Source organism: Lontra canadensis, unplaced genomic scaffold (genome assembly GCF_010015895.1).
Source record: "Lontra canadensis isolate GAN:19392208 unplaced genomic scaffold, GSC_riverotter_1.0 scaffold12, whole genome shotgun sequence".
Lineage (NCBI taxonomy): Eukaryota > Metazoa > Chordata > Mammalia > Carnivora > Mustelidae > Lontra > Lontra canadensis.
This window is the reverse complement of record NW_022631006.1, coordinates 13,088,623-13,112,447: the sequence shown is the minus strand read 5'-3', so window position 1 is coordinate 13,112,447 and position 23,825 is coordinate 13,088,623. Positions and strand designations below refer to the sequence as shown.

The window sequence follows — 23,825 nt, the reverse complement described above, 5'->3', positions numbered from 1 at the left end:
CTGTAGTCTCTAGCATTCAGTGATAGATGGTGAGTAAAGCAGAAGTTCCTTTGAAGTATATGTGGAAAATATTAAGAATCTTTTGGTTTTATTTTCTTATGCTCTTTATTACACACAATAGCCACCTTTTGGCCTAAGTTATTAAAAATATGTCAATTCATGTGTGAGCTATGTGTTTTCAGGTACAGTAAAAATATTGTGATTACAAATTGTGACCATTGGTAGTAATTGAGAGGCATGGTGTATAGTAACTGTTAAAACAAGAAAAAAAACTCCTCATTTTCAAAATTTAAAATACTCCCCTTTATCATAAAGGGCTAGTAATGTACAACCATAATAACATTGATCAATAAGATACAGACGTGTGATTAGACTTGTGCTTTTCATTCTGAAATGAACCTTAGGAATTATCTGATCCTTATTGGGATTGGTTTTAAAAAAATCCCAGGGTTGTAAGAAGTTTAAATAGAATAATATTGGCCATATGTTGGTAATTGTTGAAGTTGAGTGATAGGCACATGAGATCTATTTATTCTCTCCACTACTGCATGAAATATTTAAATATTTCAATAATAAAAGAAAATTTAAAACAATTGGGAGGGAATCATGTAGTCCTAAACATCTATGGAGCTATTTCTCAATGATGGGATAAGATTTCTACCGTCCTGAGATTAAAAGGTGAAACCTAAAAACATGCATAGTAGCAAATATTATCTAGTTAGAATTTAAAGAATAAATATACTTATTTCTTTCTTTTTCAATGATAGCTAGAAAGGTATTTGTCATTTATCTGAGGTCTGAAAACTCACACATTTTATATTAAGTAAAAGATTTTATGTGATTGAAACTTCACTAGTTTATCAGTATTGGAGGGGAGAAATGGCCCATATTTATTTATTTATTTATTTTTCTCTTTCTTTCTCTTTTCTCTCTTTCCTTCTTTCTTTCTTCCTAATGCATCTCCTTTTACCTTCTCTAATACTTAATGCCCAGGTAAAACTTTCGATAAATAAATAATCACTCCCTAAAGCTATGCAATTTAAAATGCATTTACGAAAGGTGGTGGGTCATCATTTATGGTAATGGAGTGTGAACAAACAAATTAATCCAAAGTATGAGGGAAAAACTGGTTTCAGGCAGCAATCATAAAACTTTTAGTCTTTGAGACTTTCGTCTCAAGAACATGCACCAGCCAGAAGCTTGCCAGCCACTGGTTATAGCTCACAGCCATCAAGTGCCCACAAACCCTCGACCCAGTCTTTTCAGTACTTTGATGATAAGTTGACTTTATAATTGCTGTATGGGTTTACAAAGGAGACATTTATTAAAGAGTGAAACCAAGTTTTGCTTTGCCATGTTAGAAGAGAAGATGACAAACACAGAAAAATGATTTTGCCTTAGAGTAAATTACTTCAAAGCAAGATTTTCAGAAAACCCATTGGATTTATTCTCCTTGGCAGTATCCAGGAAAGGTTAAGTAACTTGCTGGAGGACACACCCTGAATTAATTGCATAGCTGAAACCAGATTCCCAGTCTCCTAGATTATATGGTGCAGTGATTTTTCAGCTCCTGTAAGAGAGTAAGCAATGGAAATGGATTCTGTACTTAAAAATTCACTACAGTCCTTTATAGTCAAGAGAAGAAATATACATTTAAAGGTTTTCCCCCTCTATGGAATAAATATATTAAAAACTTTGAAACTCTAGGAGATTGAAAATATTCACCTAAGAAAGAGTGGAATATCCTACATTGGCTCTATTTTTGAAGTTTTTAAAAATTATGGCCTTACTAACTTCCATATATGATGAGTTCCCTGATGTGCCCTCATAGAATAGTCCTTTTGCTCCATATTGTGATGTCCTAGTGACAAATTGAAGAACTATTAAACTGTGCTCAGAAGGGCATCTGCCAGATAGAAATGTCTATTTAAGGAGAAATTTTAAATATCTTATTCATCCTTTAGCCTATTTTGTAAGTTTGTTTTTTTTTTTAAACAATCATTGGTGTTCCCATTAATCCAGATGTAAGGGTCACAGTTAACTCCGGAGTTCAGCCAGGAACAAAGCAATTTCCTGGACCAAACCCTCATGTTTAGGTTTACTCAGAAAACATAGGTTTTATTCCCAAGATTGCCTTTAAAAAGCAAGTGGCTAGGGGCTCTGTCTCATGGCATCACAATTAACCGAGGAAAAGGAAATTGCCTTCTCCCTGAATGAGTAGCTGTTGATAGTCTGGCCATGAGATCTTGATTAACTAGAATATTGACAATCTTAAAAGTTTTTCTCAAACCAAGTCAAATAAATGAATTTCTTAACCAAATAATCTCTTCAACCTTCATGGGCATCTTAACACATTCCTCAATTCTGTGCTCTCATTGATTTTCTAGTTATGGAAAATGAAAGTTACATATGAATCACTCAGCTGCCTTGTGAGTATAGAATCCATTCAGAGAAAAAATAGAATTTTTAATTGCCTGGAGAAAAACCTCAAATTCTTCATCCATCTGTAATAGACTGCAGTGTACAGACAGGTACGCTCCAATAGGATAGCCCCAGCCACCTGCTGCCCTTGAGCCCTTGAACTATGGCTAGTACAAATTGAGATGTGCTATCAGTGTAAACTACAGACCAGACTTCAAAGGCGTAGTGTGAAAAACAATGTAAAATGTCTCATTAATTTTTTTATTGCTTTCATGTTGAAATGATAATGTTTTATAGAAGTCTATTAAGTAAAATATATTATTAAATATATTATTAAGACAGTCCTTTTTCAGGTTCCTCCTCCAAGGTGGGATGCCCCTATAGCTAATGAATTAATTGCAAACATTAAGAATATTTTGTTCAAAAGTTAAGTATATTTTTAAACCTTGAGGGTCCAAATCTGAACCCAAGTTATTTTTTTAATTTCCCTTTACTTTTTTAGAAGGAGCTACTGGAAATTTTTGAATTACACACGTGACTTGCATCTCTAGCTGGTATAGATAATCAGTTTCTTCCTTGCTCGTTCAGCCTCGATCTCTGTGCACTTTTTTTATGCGTATCTTACTCTGATGTGACCATATGATGTCAGTTTTCAATTTTCTGTGCAAATAGGGACTGGGGATGCTTAAAATTAAGATATTCCTCAGGGAATTCAAGACTAAATTTTAACTATTCATTTCACTGGATTTCACTCCCAGTTCTTCAGGAAAACCAGTAAGATGATCGGCCTTGAGATTCATTCTCTTCCCTTCCCTTTTGCAAATGTGGGTTACACAGAGGAAACCATGAGAAACAAAGTACCCAATAGGGAGAGAAGAGAAAAGAAATAGGAGGCAAAAATGAGTAAGAAACGAGGTCATCTGTTCTTAAATGGTAGAGATCAGGTGGTCTTCCAATCCACTTCATGGATTCAATACTCTTTTTTGAGGACCTGCTTTATGGTTGGCTCTTGGCAAGCGTTGAGGGGGAGTAGCCCACATCCTCCAGTTAATATACCGTGACTTACTGGGGCGCCTGGGTGGCTCAGATGGTTAAGCATCTGCCTTCGGCTCAGGTCATGATCCCAAGGTCCTGGGATCGAGTCCCACATCAGGCTCCCTGCTCAGCGGGAAGCCTGCTTCTCCCTCTGCCTGTTGTTCCTCCAGCTTGTGCGCTCTCTTCCTTCCTCTCTCTCTCTCTCTCTCTCACAAATAAATAAATAAAATCTCTAAATATATATATATATATATATATATATATATATATATATATATACCATGACTTACCAAACTGAATTGCTCTGGTTACCCAAGTGTCGTACTAGTATGAAAAAAATCTTGTGGGAAAACAAAGTTGGAGGAAATCCTTATTTACATAGAGCAGTAGAAGAACATGGAGACAAGAAGTCAGTCACTTGGAGCAAATAGACCAAATTAAAGTCAGCTTACAGTGGGTATGTTAATGATACATCAAAGCCCAAAGAAGCAATAAACTTTGAGCATAGTAAGGACAAGAATTTTGATCACTTTCAAATGAAGTCCTTATAATAAATACTGAATATTTATTTCACACTAGTCCCATTTTAGAGGGGAAACAATCGTCCTTGTCTGAGACTCCTTAACTAGTAATGTGGGATCACGTCGTCCCAGCTTTAAACTAATTTAGAGCACTTAAATAGAATAAACTTGCTCTTTAATAATGGTAATTAAGTGCTGAATCTTAAAAGACATCCCCAGTGGTTTCCACCCCTTACTGGATAAGATTGTTTTGAAGAACTCAGTGGGTAACTCAGGTGCCAGAGTCAGGTAGGTGCCAGATAGGCTAAATTAAGTGGCTGCATCTGAAAGTATTCAAAGTCATATCTAAAAGAGAAATTAGATTTGTTCTTTACTTGAGAGAAACAGGGCTATTTTCTTCTCCCATTAAATTCAGATCATCCTACTGACAAGGAATGTCTTCCAAATCAGGTCACAAAAAAACACTAAATAAGCTTTTGACATTTTTTATACAACTTCCTCCTTATTTCTACTCAACCTACCTTTTTAGTAGTCAGTCAGTCATGAGACTTCTTACCCTTTGTACAAGACTACTAGCACATCCAGCAATTTTCAGGCAAAGACATATCGAATCTAAAAGAAACTTCCTCTACAGGAATAGCATTCTTGTCACCAGACAGCATCTTTAAATCTCTTTAGATCTGTAACCCTTTTCTTCTTGTTTTTAAAAAAACGCTTTGTGTGTTCTTTCATTCAATCTTCTTAAAGATGATGATTAGAGAAGTTTTATTATCATTATTTTAAGTGAATAAAGTGAAGCCCAGGGAGGTTAATGGAAAGAAGTCCAGAGTGTCTGCATCAATGACATTAACTTCCTACCATGCCTCAAAGACCCTCATTCACTTCGATAGGCTTTGCACCCTGCCTTGAGTTTCTTTTTTTCTCCTTTGTTCTTTTTGTATTCTAAATGTACCCAAATCTAACTGGTTTTTTAAGGTAATATTTTCACCAGTAGAACTGCCCAAGCTCCTTTACCACCCATGCAGTCTTGCTGTGCTTGAAATCACTCACAAAACAAACCCATCAGCTCCCAGGGCAAAAAAAAAATATATATATATATATTATTATTATTTTATTCAAATGCTAGAATATGTTTCTTTTTTTGTGCATGTCTAAAATGTTGTGTCAGTTGTCCTGATTTGCCTTTGAAAGTTTTATGGGTCCCTGTAACCAAATATTATGCTTTTGCTACCTGTAAAAACACAGAATGTCGCAGTGGCGCCAGGTTCCGCCGACAGGGTTGCTAACGGGGATGGGATGCCTGGAGATGAAGAAGCCGAAAACAAGGAAGGGGAGGATAAAGCCGGTGCTGTGAAGTTCGGATGGGTGAAAGGTGTGCTGGTGAGAAAGCTCCTATGTTTCCAAATAAAATCTGTTTGTTCAGTGTCCTTGGGGATTCAGGGTTAGCAAAGCCTGGACACCAGAATTATGGAGAGGGCTGGGTTTTGCCCCACTCTCATGTCTCACATCCCTTTTGATGCTCCATCAATCCACAGGTAAGATGCATGCTGAACATCTGGGGTGTGATGCTCTTCATTCGCCTCTCCTGGATCGTTGGAGAAGCTGGAATTGGTAAGCATGTTTCCCCATGCCCCGCGTATAGTTTTCAGTGTCAGTGATAAACTCCATTCGCAACTTGTTTTGACCATTAACTCTGAATGTGAGATGAAGGTCACAGAAATAATCTGCGCTCCAGCTCTTTCCCTTTGCCTCTTTGACGATGTTTGTCAGAGAGGAAAGGTGAAGCGTTAACTTCTGGGAGACTGGAATTTTCCAGCTCGCTAGCCAGATAAATGCTCAGGCAAATATTTCTACCTTTCCCTCGAGTTTTAGGTGTACAGATACAGAGAGACACATACATTTGAAATAGTACTATTCATATTTGGGGACATACTGACATTTGTGTATCTCCCTTATGATTACTGGCAACATTTCACTCAACGAAAACAGCTTGTGGGAAAAGTGGTAACAATGTGACCAGGTTAATGCTGAATTAGTTGAACATTTTCCAAAGAAAATAACTGTGTTACTTTCAGTAACCTGTGGTAAGAAAACAAAGGTTAATAAAATATTGCCAGATAGAGGCTTAAAAATAATAGATAAAATGATTAAGATAACATATATAACTATTACTAATTTTTCTAATGGAGAATGCATGATGTTGAAATTATTTCGAGTGATTATTTGATTTTTTAAATATTTTTAATGTATAATTCACCATCCCTTTGACATCAATTGAGTGCCTATTATTGCCAAACACTGTGTTACTAAAAGGAAAAACACCTATGTTTGTTTTATTCTATACTCAGAGAACACTTCACTTCTGACACCAAATGCTGACAACTTTCCACACCATTATTTGATGTTTTTAAAGATGGTCTTTTATTTAAAATATCATTTCCTGTGGCAAACATTTTTTTTAATCTAGAATATACTGGTAAAATTTATATGAAAAATTTGTTTGAGTTTTATCAAAGTTCCTGATTCAATGTGATAAAAATTAATGATGTTCTCCTCTATATTTTGGGAAATACATTATAGATCCCTTTTGGAGAACACCTATAAATCATGAGTATCAAGACCGTAGAGGTTCAAATGCGCTTTTAGATAACTGCTCCAGAATGAACCTCAATTCACATTCAAAGGTACTTGGTCCTTATTTATTGCCTTTGCGCCTCAAAACATATTGAGCATCACCGGCAGACTAACTCGCAACAAGAAAGGGGTGAGCTGTAAATTGAAACACTGGAACCAGTTCCCATAGCGTTTCCACGTTTCATGTTTGGCAACTGCTGGGTTCCTGACAAAGGGCTGCTTGCCAGCTTTATGATGCATATCAAATGAATGCTTACAGCCACAGGGCCCAAAGTAAGTGTATGCTGTTCCATGGAAAATCTGCATCTTAGCATTGCCAAGTGTTCGCTCCAGGGCTTCATGCAAAATTAGTTTTTTAAGGGCAGTTTAGTAACTTATTGAGATCATCAAGCAACATTACTTTGTTTGGAGGTGTGAGCGTAGCCAAGGGCAAAAGTAATTCTTTCTAATGCAACTTATTTAACATCCACGAGTTTGGGCCATAATCTGAACTTTAATCAGATTTTACATTAGTCTTCTCAGTTTCATGCTTATTATAAAATTGTAAAATATGGAGAACCCCATCTTCTGCTAAACTGTATTCTACTTTCAGATATCAGCATTGTTTTAATAAGGACTTTTTCTTTAAGTAGTCATATCCTACTTTAAGTGGGTGTCTAGCGGGTTTCCTTTGAATGAAGGTTTGTTTGTCATTGTTTAAGTTCTCAGAAAGTAGACTTTAGTGAGTTGTAGAAATTTATTACCACCCTTACTCAGCTTTACTGGCCTTTGCTGTGAACTTAAAGCTAAATGAGTTGATTAAGTCATCTTCTGGGTCCCATGTGGAGTCCTTTTATTGGGTAAGAAAAGAAGCAAATCCAAGTAGTTTCTCCATGTTGTGGGGATAGTCTGGGGAAAAAGACTGAATACACTTTCTAGAGGAGATCCTGGGAACAAAGCCAGAAGGAAGCTGGAGCCACGAGTCACAGTAGCTACAGCCCTTGGGTAGCTGCTCCAAGGCCATGAGTTTGGGCTCTCTCTTCCCCAAAAGCCAATAGTAGAATAAGCCATTAATGCCATTGAATTGTTCTTCTCTGTCTCAGAGACTTTGGCTGGGGCAAGATAGTTTCTAATAAACATCAGGCATGGAAGAAAGGTATGAAACAGGTATGACCTGAAGCAAGTCATTTATACTCCATGAGTTTCATTTTCTCATCTCAAAATGAAGGAGCTGGATTAATTATTTGCCAATCAATTCTTTGAAGATAAAGCCAAAGAAACTTGCTGTCTAAGCAACACAAATTGAGATAGGCTGGGGTAGTGCAGTAGTCTCCAGACTGTGGGGTGCCTAAGAATGACCTGGAAAGCTGGGTTACAAAACCACAGAATCCTGGGATTCACTTTGAAAGATTCAAACTCAGTGGGTCTAGGCACCTTTTTTTTTTTTTTTTTTTAGATTTTATATATTTATTTGAAAGAGAGAGAGCACAAGCAGGGGGAGCAGCAGGCAGAGGCAGAGGGAAAAGTAGATTCCAGGGTGAGCCCAATGTGGGGCTCGATACCACCTGACCTGAAGGCAGATGCTTAATGGATTGAGCCACCCAGGCACCCTGTGGGTCTGGGCATTTTTAATAAACACTTCAGGTCTTTCCTGAAGCAGATGGTTCAACTCTCTTGGAGAAAATTATAAACTGAATGTTCCAGAAGTTGCCTCTTACCCTGGGATTTTATGTTTGATTGTGAGAGAAAAGTAAATCTCTTGCCGTTTAAATGTATAAAGGTTTGTTCTGGGATTTCAAATGTTTTACAGAAATATATACAATGTAAGAGAATAAATAAGAATTGTTAGTAAAATAGAAGCAAAGGGAAAATAAGGTAAGGAAGTAATCAGAGTAGGTTTAATGTCCTGAAATGCAAACTATATAGTTCTGCAAAGTTGCTGGGGTCAGCTAAACATTTGACATCAAAAGTCATAAAACAAAATCAGAAGCAAAATACTGTGCAAAAGATAAGAGGAAATTATCTGTAGGGGTACAAAGAACTGAGCCCACATGGTGATGTAGAGATGATCCCTTGCAACAGATTCGAAGAATTTAGTGCAACTCTTTCTTACAACGCCAAACTTTGTCTGTAGGGTCCGAAGCAATATGGTCCAAGTTTACATCTCAGGCTTATAGTTTGCCTCTTCCTACTGCACTTCAAACTGTGAAATAGCCTCGAGACTTCTTTTGGAGCCAAGATATAGCTGGGAGCTTCAAAAGAGGCAGGCTCCAGTGCCCTGTTTCCATTTCTGTCTTTCCTCTCCTCCACTTCCCCTTCTCATGGCCAGAGAGATCACGGCCTCTCATCTAAAAGGGAACAAGAGAGTCTGCCACCAACAATTACGGAGCATGCCAAACGGACCCAGGGGATGGCATTCTGGCTAGATCCAGGGGGATTTCAGTGCCTGTGTCCCCAAACTTCGTTCTGCAACACTGGCAAAAGACAGCCTAACAAGAGAAAAACATTCACAAGTTTATTAAGTTCCACATTGTGTGTACACACACAAGACTCAGCAATGAGTAATTCAAAGGAGCGGGCTTACATAGCATTTTAACAAGAGAACAAGATTTTCTTAGAGAAGTCACAAGACAAAGGGAAAGGACTGAGTTTCTAGGGTGGCAGATTGTGGGAAGGCAGACGCATGTGGGGACTACTGGAAAATCAGGAGAGTTCGTTATGCAGGTTCCTCTCGTGCTCCTCCAGCTGATAAGGGTCTAGAATTGGCTCTGATGGTTAACTTCAGTCCTTCCTGCTGTAGAGGAAAGTGGAGCCACTTTACAAACTTACATCTTGCTTTTAGGCAAATAGGGGGAAGTATCTGGTTTTTTCCTTTTGCCTTTAGCTCAAACGAATTTTTCTCCTAAAGGGGTACATTTCAGGGTGGCAGATTCTGCTACCCTTCAGTATCATCCTGACTGTGTCCTTCCTGAAACTGAAAGTAGCCGTGCCTTTCTCTGAATCCCGGTTTATCACTTTCTCTCTCCTAGAATCATTGGCCTTCTTCTGTGCTGTAAGTTGCTTGAGGGCAGCTTTTTTCATTTCATTTTATTTGTTCCTTGCATTTCTCTTGCTACCTGACACCTGGCTGGATGTATAGTAGACTTTCAATAAACAATAGCTATTGTAACTATTGTGGACACGGGCCAAAAAAGCAGGGCCACTCAGTGTGTTGGCCACTTTACACATGTCTCCTTTCTAATTCTATTGCCATGTTTGGCTCAGAAAATAAGTAACTTGCCAGAGGTGGCGTAGCCAATAAATGAATATAGTTCCATTTGATTCTTTCCACTTTACTTATCTGCCAGATGAACAACTTGTTATAGTGTAGGTAATTTTCCACTCCCACACAACCAAATGGACATGAAAAGAGAGTCGCCTGGAAGGATGAACATTTACTCTTCAGTTATATGAGCAGCTTGGAATTGGATGGACCAATTGTTATGTTTGTAGGTATCTAGAACAGCATAAAAAATGGGGTTCTGTCAAATTTTGACCAGCCATCGTTGTTCAATTGTGGGCAATTTTTACTGCACATCTTAGCTCTTCAGTTTCTAGGATCTGTGCTGCTACAGGCAGAAAACTTCAAAGCTGAGCATTTACTCTGGTGATTTCCAGCCAACTTGTTAATTTCAATGTGGTCCTTTGGTGATTACTCTAGACTTGCTGGCTTTTATGTAAACGATCTAACGGATTGTTCCACTGTTTAATTGCCTTTATTTTTCCTCTCTCAACTGAGGTCTTGGTGTGATTATCATCGGCTTAGCTGTGACAGTGACTGGTATCACTGGTTTATCCACCTCTGCTATTGCCACAAATGGATATGTCAGAGGAGGTAATTAGACTTGTGACCTGCATGATCATTTGTAAGGTAAAGGCAACACAGGCTCAGATAGTTCACCACTGACCTTTCTGGAGTGTTTTCAAAGGTAATCTAAGTTGGTTCCTTTTTTTCCTCCTCCAGGCAAGACAGATGCAAGAAAAATGGGGAAGGATTTAACCTTTCTCAAACCCCCAACTCTCTCATGCAGGTTCCTCTCAAGCAATAGAGAAAGTCAAATGTCATGTTTTCTCTTTTCGCAGCCGGGGTAGTTTCTCTCCCAGGACACCAGCATAAGTCAACTTTTCCTTTCCAGGGCACCTTTTAGATTGTGTTTACTTTTGGAAGCCATCCTTCATCATAATGAGCAGGCCTCGGACTTGATCTTCATGCCAGGCAAGCCTGTTTCTCCCGAGTAGAAAGCAACTCCACTGGGGCCCAAGGCGTGGATGTGAAAACTTACATCAGAGGCAGTGTAGTTTGCAGCAATAGGGAACCCAAGTAAGGAAAGTAAAATGTACTGTCTTTTCTCTTTCATTGCTAACAGGTCTTGGAGTTCTCATAATTCTTCTTTCCACCATGGTAACTTCTATTACCGGGTTGTCAACTTCTGCAATAGCGACTAACGGGTTTGTTCGTGGAGGTAACATTTCTAAGATACCTAATGTCCTCATCGCTTGCCACGGGTAGGAAAAGTTTTTATATATTTCTTTTTGACTGGAGCAAGCAAGGAGCCCACTGTTCTTGACGCCGGATGCAGAAGGAAACCTAAGGTACCGTGAGCTCAGTCCTGGTCCGCACCAGAGGGTTCGCCTCTAATGGACCTCGAGGGCCCACCTGCAACTCATAGTTTCCAGGTGCTCACATTCCTCCGATGAATATTTTCTTTTTCAGACCAGTCGGCAAGCCTCTTGCCGGTGTTTCTGGGGAAATGATTCTTGGACGTGGCTTCAGCTTTAAAGTTTAGTACATTTCAGGTGCTTCTGAGACCTTCATGGACTGGGATCTTTTAGAACATTTCAGGTTTTTTCATGGGGAGGCAGACCCTTCTGTGACAAGACGCAGACTGCTGCCTCCTCAAGTTGCTGGTGACCTCTTGACCTACTGGAGCCAAACTCCTTTCTTGGGGGATTTTGCAGGTCTCGGAGTCATCATCATCGGCCTGAGTGTGGTGGTGACAACACTCACAGGTATTTCTATGTCCGCTATTTGCACAAACGGAGTAGTAAGAGGAGGTAAGTCAATTCATTTACTTATGACTATAAGCTTGGCTTACGGAGTAAAGTCTACAGTTGGTTTAATGTTGGAAGTAAAATTTTCATATTCATAATTAGTCCCCAAAGTTTTAAAGTAAAATGAACTAACCCAAATGTAAACATCAAGGCAAAATTCTCTCAACTAAAATTAAGAGATCTCCAGAAGGTTTTCTTTGACCCGTTTCCTGTGATTAAACATGTTTATAGAGAGTGACTAGGTGTCTAGAAAGAAGGCATAAAGAATTACAGTAAAATACATGGTTTCTTTGTGCCTTAGCTGGGCCCGGCTGGCCCTCTCCCAGGCCTACTCAGCACCCCAGCCGACACTCCCGGTTTAGTAAGCCCTGAGTTCTCCCCAACAGAACATGCCCAGTGACCCCCAGGCCTGAAAAGATCCTTCAGAAGAAAAGAGAAAGAACTAAACAGAACAAAGAGTTACCTTTAAATCATCCAGGAATAAGGTGTAGGCCTAGGCCTAAAATGAAGAGGGCGAGGTTTATCATTGCTTCTAATTCCTGTCTTCCCCCTCCCATTCTATTTGGCTCCTGGGGCTGCAACTGGGGGACCTTATCCAGGTTTCCCTGCCCAGGGCCTTTTAAGAGCACCCTCCCTCCCACAAACACACCCCCACTCACAGCTTCCCCTGCCCCTCTCTCTCCTTTTGACCAAGCCAAAGTAACTGGATAGCTAATTTATTTAACGACCTCTAGACAAAGGAGGTGATTCACTCCACCCAGATAATTGGTTATATTTCCAAAGAGAGCTTTGACCCTTTAAACCAAAGGAGTTACTACAGTGGAGGAAATTCCTTTTCCTTAAAAGATAGGTTTTTTGGGGCGCCTGCGTGGCTCAGTGGGTTAAGCCTCTGCCTTCAGCCCAGGTCATGATCTCAGGGTCCTGGGATTGAGCCCCACATCAGGCTCTCTGCTCAGCAGGGAGCCTGCTTCCTCCTCTCTCCCTTTGCCTGCTGCTCTGCCTACTTGTGATCTCTCTCCCTCTGTCAAATAAATAAATAAAATCTTTAAAAAAAAAAAAAAAGATAGGTTTTTGGGGGCGCCTGGGTGGCTCAGTGGGTTAAAGCCTCTGCCTTTGGCTCAGGTCATGATCCCAGAGTGCTGGGATAGAGCCTGCATCGGCTATCTGCTCAGCAGGGAGCCTACTTCCCCAGCACCCACCCCCCACCTCTCTGCCTACTTGTGATCTCTGTCTGTCAAATAAATAAATTAAAAAAAAAAAGATAGGTTTTTGTTTTGTTTTAAGATATATTTGTCCAGCGTCTGTCTGTCTTTCCTTTTTTTTTTTTTTTGGTTAAGATTTTATGTATTTATTTGACAGAGAGACACAGCAAGAGAGGGAACACAAGCAGGGGACGAGGAGAGGGAAAGCAGGTTTACTGTGGAGCAGGGAGCCCGATGTAGGGTTCCATCCCAGAATACTGGGATCATGACCTGAGCCGAAGGCAGACGCTTAAGGCAGACCTGAGCCACCCAGGCGCCCCTCAGTGTCTTTCCCCTGCCAATTCTGCCCACCTCCAAGACTAGCTCAGTATAGGAAGTCATTAGTTTCCTACAGTCTGTCAGAGCTTCTAGCTACCTAGGCCTATCAACACCTAGTCTTTTTTTTACCTGTTCTCACTACCCTCTAGGAGTTACCAGGGCAGCTCAGTCTTTCATGCGTACAGAAAGAAGTTCATAGACACATATCGAATGATCTTTTCAAGGTCCAAAGGAGAAGCAATTGTTCCAAACCTACCTTTCTTCCTTTTTGCCACCCCCTTACACATATGGGTATTTGGCAATAATCATGCCTTCTTGAGCTAAAAACATAGAGAACTAATTCCAATTTATAGAGTGGATAATCAGATACCCACCCCCCTTTTTAAAGATTAATTTACTTATTTCATGGCAGAGGAGCAGAGGGAGAGAGAAATTTTAGCAGACTCTGAGCTGAGAGCAGAGCCCAACATTGGGTTCAATTCCACCACCCTGAGACCAAGACCTGAGGCAAAACCAAGAGTCGGTGCTCAATCAACAGTACCACCCAGGTGACCTATAAACAGACACCTTTCAATGCAGCAAATACATATAAGAAAAGTACACCAGTAAGGAAGTTAGAACAGCAATGATAAACTTCACCTACATCATTTTCTGCCTAGGCCTGCCTGCTCCTGGAAATTTCAAATATAAAAATTTACTTTGGTTACATTATTGATTTGAACTCACCAATGAATTTTTTTAAGAAGGCATGGCATTTTGTTTTAGTAAAGTTTGCTGTAGTCTTATTTGTATACAATTTGAATACAGTTGGCTTTTGGTAAATCAGAACTTACTAAATCAGGATAATTATACTGTGTTCTATTATAGTTCTCAGAGTACAAAGAAAAGATGGCTAACTTTTTCATTAAAGTGATACAAGATTCTCAATATCCTTGGGAAGTTGCAATTTTTAATCAGAATAAAAACTATTCAAAATTGGGGCACCTGGGTGGCTCAGTGGGTTAAGCCTCTGCCTTCGGCTCAGGTCATGATCCCAGGGTCCTGGGATGGAGCCCCACATTGGACTGTCTGCTCAGCAGGGAGCCTGCTTACTGCCCCTCCCCCACCTACTTGTGATCTGTCTGTCAAATAAATAAATAAAATCTTTTAAAAATTATTCAAAATTATTTGGTCATAGAAACTAAATCCCTTAGCAGTTCCTCAGAGTAAAGCATGTTCATTTTTTGTTTTAGGTGGGGCCTACTATCTTATTTCCAGAAGCTTAGGGCCCGAGTTCGGTGGGTCTATAGGCTTGATCTTTGCTTTTGCCAATGCCGTGGCTGTTGCCATGTATGTGGTGGGATTTGCTGAAACAGTGGTAGAACTTCTTAAGGTAATTAAAAGTTTTTTTTTTTTCTTCAGCCACGTAAGATAATTCAGTTCAATTTGCCTTTTCAGGGCACTAGGGGATATCATTATGGCAGGATGAGAGGAAATGGATTTATTCTGTAGAAGGCAGAAGTTGGATATAGTTGAAGGAGCTTTAGGCTTGGCATCAGAACTGGCTTGAAATCCTGGCTCTCATATTGATCAGCTGAGAGATTCTCAGAGAGAGGGCCAGTCCCTCCATGCATCTGAACATTATTTCTCAAATCTATCATATAGGTTAATAATACGGTTCTATAGATTTCATAGAAATGTGGTACAGTACAGATAATATACATGAAACACTGTGTAAAACATGAAACAAAAGATAAATACTGGATGCTGTTATTTATCAGCAGCAATATTACTACCATGGGTATCGATTTCCAAATGAAAGACAGTTCAAACATTGGAACAACTCACTGCAGAAAACTAAGCATTTCCTAGTTTAAGTACATCATCTAGTCGGTCTGTCTTTGAGAGTGTTAACCAGCTGGTAGGTGAACTAATTTCTAGTTCTTTCATGGTAGTGATAGCATTCGCTGAATTCAATTAGTAGCAGTACCTTTATTTGAAAATTAGATGAGTAAATGGGTGGATTATACAGTTCATAAGTTATGTGATCTTCAAGAAATGTGTTATCTGGCTTATGGAGTTTGTTATTTAATTGAATAACGCTTATTTTCCAATATTCACTTTGAAAATCACTCATTTTTATTTCTCTAAGATTCCCCTTGAGACACGAAAGTAGTCATTCTTCTGAAACAAAACCATATGTTTACATGTGCCCATACTTATCTCAGTGCTGCAATAGCTTTAGAAGCTGTGACGAGAATGAGCATCTAGAATTTCCAACTTCCAACCTTGGCTATCAATGGCCTATTATTACAGGACAAAATAATGTTAATCTCTGATTTAGGAACAGCTTGTTTTTCCATGATCCTATGTGGTCGTTAGTGCATAGTATTTCTTCTTACTATTCAATTCTACAATATGACATACAGGCAAAAAAACAAAACAAAAAAACACCTCCATCTGTAACCATTTTCATGAATTCTGTTTCTGTTCCAGGAGAGCAATTCAATGATGGTGGATCCCACCAATGACATCCGGATAATAGGCTCCATCACAGTGGTGATTCTCTTAGGAATTTCAGTAGCTGGAATGGAATGGGAAGCAAAGGTGATTTTCTCAAAATGATGTTATCAACCACTGCTGCTGAGGTCTTGACCAAATTGCAGGAATAGAACAAACCCCATATTCAAAAAGAATTGTTATTATTACTTGCTTTGGCAGAAGCTGCAGGTTAGCACAGGAGGGAAATCCAAGCCCTCCAAACACACAAGGTCCAGGCAGTCATGACTTCCCACTCCTGTGTCACGTGATCAGGCGTGCCCTTTGTCCTTCTTTGTGCTGTCATCACCTTGACAGAGACACCACTGTTGTTGCCATCTTCACATTCCAGGCCCCTTATGATGGTAACAACAGTCCATGCTGAAAGCCTGTGTCTCCCAGTCCCACCCCTGGTGTCATTTTCCAGCTGACTGTGGGTGCTGAGGCCCAACGGAAATGGGCTTCTCTCACATGTGATGGGAGAAGGGCATAGAGGCAGCAGCTATCATTCTCCTCCGAGATACAGTATTTTAGGAGTAAGTCCTGGAACTAGACACTAACTGGATTTAACTAGTAGTAATACAGTAAATTTCTGAATGATAGGAGCATGTCTTTTGTCTGATTTATAACTCTCCAGTGACTGATATAATTGTAACTGGTCTTAAGTCCCTGGAGATACCGTACCTAGACTTCAAGAGATTTCCAGAGATTGAAAAGTGGCCAAACCCACCCACCTTCATAAGGCAATAAGAAGCATTCCTATACAACATTTGTTTGTGGATTATGTATTCACATATCAAACCAAAATTAATTCAGTGATTATTAGGTGCTGGGCATTCTGCTAGGTACTGGATATTCAGTGGTGACCCAAACAGCCACAATCCTGGCCCTAGTTGAGCATATGGTCAGTGGGGATATGAGTAATGATCAAGTAGATAAACAAGTAAATATAGAATGGTAAATTGTGAACATATGAGTAATGATCAAGTAGATAAACAAGTAAATATAGAATGGTAAATTGTGAACATAGTTTTAAATAAACAGGGTACTAAGATGGAAAACGTACGGTATCTACTTACAATGACTTTGTTCCCTGAGGGAGGCAATGTAGTTTCATGGTGATAGAGGGTAGGTTTATAGCTCTGGCTTTTTTGCCACAGCACCTAGATTTGAAACTGGTTTATATTGTGTGACCTTATAAGGTATGACCTTGAGAAGGTGCTTAACCTCTCTGTACCTCAGGGTCTTTACCTTTTAAATGATGATAACTATTTCACCTACTTCATACAGTTATTGGTGGTACTATTTATCTAAAAAATACTGATAAAGTGAAATCTGTCTGTTATTGTAAGCCCTCCGTGAATGTTAGCTGTTATTATTTAGATTTAGCAGTCAAGAAAGTCCTCTCAGGGGAAGTAACTAAGACTTGAAGGATGAGAAGAAGGAAACAGTTACACAAAGCATAGGGAGAAGTGTATTCCTTACAGAGGGAATGGCATATAGGAATGCCAAGCCAATAGACCCTTGAAATGTCAGCAGGGAGAGAAGGGGGACAAAGAAAGACAATTCAGTTGGTCAACCTTGCAAACCACTTGTGCTAGGCACACACGGGTGGTCTGACATCAAGTGTACAAGGCATCTCAGAACTTTATGAATTGTGTGTTATTAATGCAACTTGTGTTGCATTTAGCACCGGGGAAGGAAAGAATCCATAGGCACTCTGCCTAGAAAAGAAATACGCTATCAGTGGTAAAACTCTGGGCTCCATTTATAATCCTGAGCACTGCAGTAAGTTACTCACATAGTACTTGGAACATTTTTGAAATGTCACCTTCAAGTGCCCAAGCACATGCCGCCATTGAAAATGTAACTTCCACACTCAGGTCAGATAAGTCTTGTTAAGATGCCATTCTGTAGGATAACACTATTACCGACTCTGGATAGTAGTTCTAATCAAAATAACCACATAGAGTCTTTGTCCAGTGGACTTTCTGTGGACATGACTTTTATAACTGTATAAAAAGTTGTTCATTCTAAGCTGGCCTCCTTTCACTTTACCATTCTAGGCTCAGGTGATACTCCTGGTCATTCTCCTCATTGCTATTGCAAACTTCTTCATTGGAACCGTTATTCCGTCCAACAATGAGAAGAAGTCCAGAGGTTTCTTTAATTACCAAGGTACATGTTACAAATGAGTTGCTTTGTAATCAATAGTTCCCCACTGCCTGCCTCCATCCATCTACCCTTGTAATCCCCACATCAGCCAGTAGAATCCCAGTGTGATCCAGAGAGGAGCCTGGGGTTAGTTAGACTCAGGAGATCCAGAGTGAGTCTCAATCCTACTGCTTGCCAGCGAGACTGGTCACCGAACACGTTTGAGGTTCAAATTTCCCTGAGGTAGTGTGAGTAATAGCAACTTCCTGAGGGGATTTTTGAGAAGTCAATAAGATAGTGGATGCAAAAGTGCTTTGAAAACCTTCAAGTATGGGACAAATTGTTGTTGCCATCTTAAAACCACATTGAGATACCACCTTACACCAGTTAGAATGGCCAAAATTAGCAAGAGAGGAAACAACATGTGTTGGAGGGGATGTGGAGAAAGGGGAACCCTCTCACACTGTTGGTGGGAATGCAAGTTGGTGCAGCCACTTTGGAAAACGGTGTGGAGATTCCTCAAGAAATTAAAAATAGAGCTTCCCTATGACCCTGAAATTGCACTACTGGGGATTTACCCCAAAGATACAGATGTAGTGAAAAGAAGGGCCATCTGTACCTCAACGTTTATAGCAGCAATGGCCACGGTTGCCAAACTGTGGAAAGAACCAAGATGCCCTTCAATGGACGAATGGGTAAGGAAGATGTGGTCCATATACACTATGGAGTATTATGCCTCCATCAGAAAGGATGAATACCCAACTTTTGTAGCAACATGGAAGGGACTGGAAGAGATTATGCTGAGTGAAATAAGTCAAGCAGAGAGAGTCAATTATCATATGGTTTCACTTATTTGTGGAGCATAACAAATAGCATGGAGGACAAGGGTAGATGGAAAGGAGAAGGGAGTTGAGGGAAATTGGAAGGGGAGGTGAACCATGAGAGACTATGGACTCTGAAAAACAATCTGAGGGTTTTGAAGGGGCGGAGGCTGGGAGGCTGGAGGAACCAGGTGGTGGGTATTAGAGAGGACACACTGGGTGTGGTGCAAAAACAATGAATACTGTTACGCTAAAAAGAAATTTAAAAAATTTTTCAAAAAAAAATTGTTGTTGCCATTAAGTAGAAGAAATAGAGTTGTATATGCAAGGAAAGAGAACATAGTTCAGACAGTTTGTTCAACCCCTGAGAACACTAATAATAACATAATCATTTTCCTGCTAGACTTTTTTTTTTTTTTAAGATTTTATTTTTAAGCAATCTTTATACCCATTGTGGGGCTGGAACTCACAACCTGAGATCAAGAGTTGTACGCTCCACCTACTGAGCCAGCCAGGTGCCCCCCTGCTGAACTTTTTTGCACCTTGCTTATCTATAGCATTACCTAGTTAAGCATCACTGTCAGGTTTGCAAGCACAAAATATTGTAGGAGTTGGCACAACATCCTGGGGGGATGTCACAAAGCATGAAATTCTCCTCCACCTCTGTACACCTTCCTAGCTTTCCACTCTAGCTTGCTCAAGAATCCACTGCTGAGATTTAAAAAATATTTCCATTCATCATTTATTCAGTCACTAGTGTGTTTCCTTTTGGTATCAGATCACCTCTTTCTTCCTGATTCTTTTTCTTTTTAAAGTTTGTCTTGTTTTTTTTTTTGCATATTAACATCCTTTTCCTTTCTATTCTTTTCCCTCCTTCTAGCTCCTGCTGTACTTTTTCTCATGACTTAATTTTTTTCCTTGTTTCTGCATCATCCTAGATCTTTTGTTTGTGTTTTTCTTCCCTTCTTTTCTGTTTTTCTTCTGCATTTTTCCCTTCTCATTTAAGTAATTTGTTGAGACCCCTATGGGATGGTATTATTTTATGAATAAAGTTCCTTGCTACTATCATTCTCCTACATATGAAAATTTGACATAGAATTTAAGATCTAATCTCTGGGAGCAAGGAGTGGGAAGGTTAGAACATAAGTAGCAAAATTTTAAGATAGTTTCACCCCCCCTACAATTTAAAAAAAAAAAAAAGCATAGAAAAGTTGTGTTTGGTTAGAATATTTATGCACGTAAGAAATGAGTTGTGTACGTATAAGGCAGTGTACATGTGTGGTATACTTGTGATTATGACAGCATGGTCATGAGAAAAATTCTCCACTTGCCTCTTTTTCAGTCTTCTAGATTCAAAAATATCTGGAGGCCTGGGTCTCTGTTGGCACAAAAAAGTTTTCAGAGTTATATCCTAGAAATCTAAAACCTTGCGATACATATACTGACTCTTGGCAAATACTAACATGAGGTTCATCAGGAGTAAAGCAACATCTTCAGATTCATCCCATTTAGAATATAGGGACCCATTTGCATGATACATTGATAGAAGCTAAAGGAAACTCTATCTCCTTTTCTGTAAAGAAAGTCTACAAGATAATGTTCTCATTATTTGTGTTGCAGCGTCAATATTTGCGGAAAACTTTGGGCCAAGCTTCACAAAAGGGGAAGGCTTCTTCTCTGTCTTTGCCATTTTTTTCCCAGCAGCTACTGGAATTCTTGCTGGTGCCAATATCTCAGGAGACTTAGAGGTATGTCGTTTTCCTCTGCTTTTGTAATCCTGGGAAGTGGTGGTGCCGTTTGTGAGCAGCGTGAGCTATAGAAGTCAACAGTAACCATAATTCTCTATCGATGTTAAAACCAAAATTTCTGTAAGGGTCCCCAGTAATTTAAAAGTTCTCTCTTTTAATGCCAAAATTTTTAATGCCAGACCATCCTATTTCTGATAGTCCATCCTTTTGGATGGACTTATTCAGTGATATCGGAAGGGTAGAGAATATTGGGAAGTGTGTAACATTTCCAACAAAATGAATATATCCCAATGAAAAAAAATATTAGAACCAACCTTTCTCTTTTAAACACCTAAGGAACAAAAGCACATAACATTCAGGGAAAACAAAACAAAACAAAACAAAGACACCCTCCCCACTCCCCCTTCAAAATCACTTTATTAGTGAATTTTTATGACATTACATTCAGAGATATATTCACTCATTTAAATGGTATTTATTTAGCACTGCATTCATATTAGTTTATGTTAAGTACTGTAATGAGCACTGTTAGAATATTGGTTTGAATGTTTTATAAAAGACTAGTAGTACTGGCCTAAACAAGATAGTTTATTTTTCTAGTGGATAAAAATCTGAGCTCATAGGCCATGGAGTCGAATAAGAAAAGTCTGTTCCAAACAGTAGACCAGGATCCCAGATGACCTCCCTTGATTTACCACTCCCTTATGGTTTGCCCTCACCTGCAAAGATGACTGGTCAATTCCAAGATCATGTTCCAGCCCACAGGAAGAGGAGTAAGGAATAGAGGGCAAGCAATTCCTGAATCTTGCATATATTACTTCTGCTGACATTCCATTGGCCAGAATTTAATCTCTGTGACCTTGCCTAGTTGCAAAGAAGGCTGGGAAATGTAGTCTCTAACTGGGCAGCCATGTGACTAGAATTTTAGGGAGTTCTTATGTTAAAAGGAGGAGGGTGAGAATGATTATTACGGGACAGTAAATAGTCCCTACCATATACACAAAAGAAGACACAGGTTTTACCTCAATACACTTATAATCAACTTTGGAAGACAAGAAATATTTGTAAGAGCAGTGAAGAGACATGTATAAATGAAAATCATACGTACTGTTTAAATAAGTTGTGAGATAAACATAAGATACAGGTAATTGTTAAAGCCAGGATGATGTTACTTTGAAGTGTGAACTTAGAGCAAAAGCTCAATACTGACTGTTGGTGAGAAAATATAAGTGTATTCCAGGTAGAGAAGACTAGAGAAGAGTTTAGGCATGGGGATTTGGGAAATAGTAAGGGATCCCTCACAATTTAATTGGAGAAGTCCTGACGAGGCTGGATGACCTCATAATACAAGGGGAAATCGCCATTGGTGGGACCGGAGCAAGAGGTGCTTACCCTGGAATGTAAGCCCGTGAGAGTGGGGACCTTGCTTTTGGTTATACTCATTGTTGCCTCCTCAGAGTTAGGAAGATTTCAGTAAATATTTATTTAGTGAATGAATAAAGGCATTTCGATTTGTCATATTAGGGACCACAGTGCTATGGTAAATTCTTGAGCTGAGATATGGCATAAATTAGATTATGTGGAAGCTCAGGAAAGTAAGTAACTTGTTCAAAATGATTCTAGTAGTTAAATATCACTGCTTAATGAAATTTAGCTATGTATATGGAGCTGATGTTCTCAGATTTGGGAAAGTATCAGAGGTCACTGATCTAAAATTCTGCAGGGACTCCTGGGTGGCTCAGTCATTAAGCATCTGCCTTCCGCTGGGGTCATGATCCCAGAGTCCTGGGATTGGGTCCCACATTGAGCTCCTTGCTCAACAGGGAGCCTGCTTCTCCCTCTGCCTGCCTCTCTCTCTAACAAATAAATAAATAAAATATTTTCTAAAAATTAATTAATTAATTAATTAAAATAAAATTCTACAAACTGTAAGCACACATTTAAGATTTTATTTATTTATTTGACACAGAGAGATTACAAGTAGGCAGAGAAGCAGGCAGAGAGAGAGAGAGAGGGAAGCAGGCTCCCTGCTGAGCAGAAAGCCCTATGCAGAAATGCCTGAGATCATGACCTGAGCCGAAGGCAGTGGCTCAACCCACTGAGCCACCCAGGAGCCCCTAAGCACACATTTAAATGAAAGAATATTACACTTTCCTTAGAAACAAGTCATCGGTTCAGCTCAGCCAACATGTCGCTAGGCACTAGGGAAGCAAAGAAGCACTCAGTCCTCCAAGCTGTTCATGGTCTAAGGTGAAGACAGACTTACTCTAAGTCATGAGAAGCAAGAACAGGATCATGTGCAAAATGTAAGTTTAGGAAGTGGTTGACCCTCAGGAAACAGTTATCTAGTAGATTGTATATTCTGTCTTAAGAAAAAAATATAACATCTCATGAAGAAAGGCGAAGGAAGGCTAGATTTTTTAGGTTACAGCTGGGGAGATGGAAACTAACATTTAGAGTGAAAACGAAGAATTTGTTGAAGTCCTGGTCTCTGTTTAGGGGAAAGGGAGCCAGAGCAGACAGTGTGAATATATGATCATATATTGAGATACTGACATCCTAATTTATATTGGGTCAAGTCTGACACTTAGGTAAATTCTAAGTAAGTAATTTCGGAGTTTGTAGCAGGTAGTTCTACATGAAGACTAAGTTTTCATGTTTGAGGTACATGACTGCCTTCCACCTTCACACCTCATATATCTATATCTGTATCTATATCTCCTTTCTTCCCATTTAATTTAATCTTCCCTTCCACTCAGATCACAAGAAATAGTTAATAAAACAAAACTTGAAACACAGCATGAATTGGAAGATTGAGTGGGGCTCATTTCAGCCACAATTAATTACCTTCTTCTTCCTTTGGCATGCTGTTCCCCTGCACCTGTTGGCCCAAAATCACTTTTGTAGACAACAGTTTGGAAGGAGGAGGCTAGGTATATATGCAGCAGAACCATGCCTCTGTGCAAACATTCCTAAAAGAGCGGGAAGGGATCAATATTCAGAGTGGATCCACAGAGCTGACTTAGTCTCATTAAAGGCAAATTCACTGGTAGAGTTATTTCCAGGTGTCAGTTTGGAAATTTACTGTAAGTTGGTCTGTCTGATGGATTTTGATCAGCAGATTTAAGTTAAAAACAAAAACAGAAAAGCTCGAACTTTGACTGCATTTATTGCATATTTGTAGTACTACATCTCAGATCATCTGGTGGGGAACTAATATCTACTGAGATAGTGCCTCCTTCAATTCAATATTTATCGACTCCTACTATATGCCAGGCACTGTCTTCTACAAGCAAGAATACACTGAAATCTCTATTTAATAATTCCTGTTAAAAAAATAATCCCTGTTAAGATGAATTCAATTATTTAGAAGTTATGCTGCTT

General features: G+C 39.4%; 1 protein-coding gene across 4 annotated transcripts in view; it reads left to right on the top strand.

Annotated features, from left to right (window-relative positions):
* SLC12A1 (solute carrier family 12 member 1) overlaps positions 1-23,825 on the top strand; it is an 87,192-nt gene that overhangs the window by 6,062 nt on the left and 57,305 nt on the right. The window contains exons 2-8 of one of the 4 annotated variants that reach the window (XM_032856562.1): positions 5,223-5,357; positions 5,513-5,588; positions 11,589-11,684; positions 14,434-14,573; positions 15,677-15,787; positions 17,785-17,896; positions 20,314-20,441. In XM_032856562.1, coding sequence (XP_032712453.1) covers positions 5,223-5,357; positions 5,513-5,588; positions 11,589-11,684; positions 14,434-14,573; positions 15,677-15,787; positions 17,785-17,896; positions 20,314-20,441 — 798 coding nt within the window. Of the gene's footprint in view, positions 1-5,222; positions 5,358-5,512; positions 5,589-10,368; positions 10,465-10,996; positions 11,093-11,588; positions 11,685-14,433; positions 14,574-15,676; positions 15,788-17,784; positions 17,897-20,313; positions 20,442-23,825 lie in introns of all 4 variants that reach the window. The other 3 variants (XM_032856560.1, XM_032856561.1, XM_032856563.1) reach the window with 3 other exon arrangements.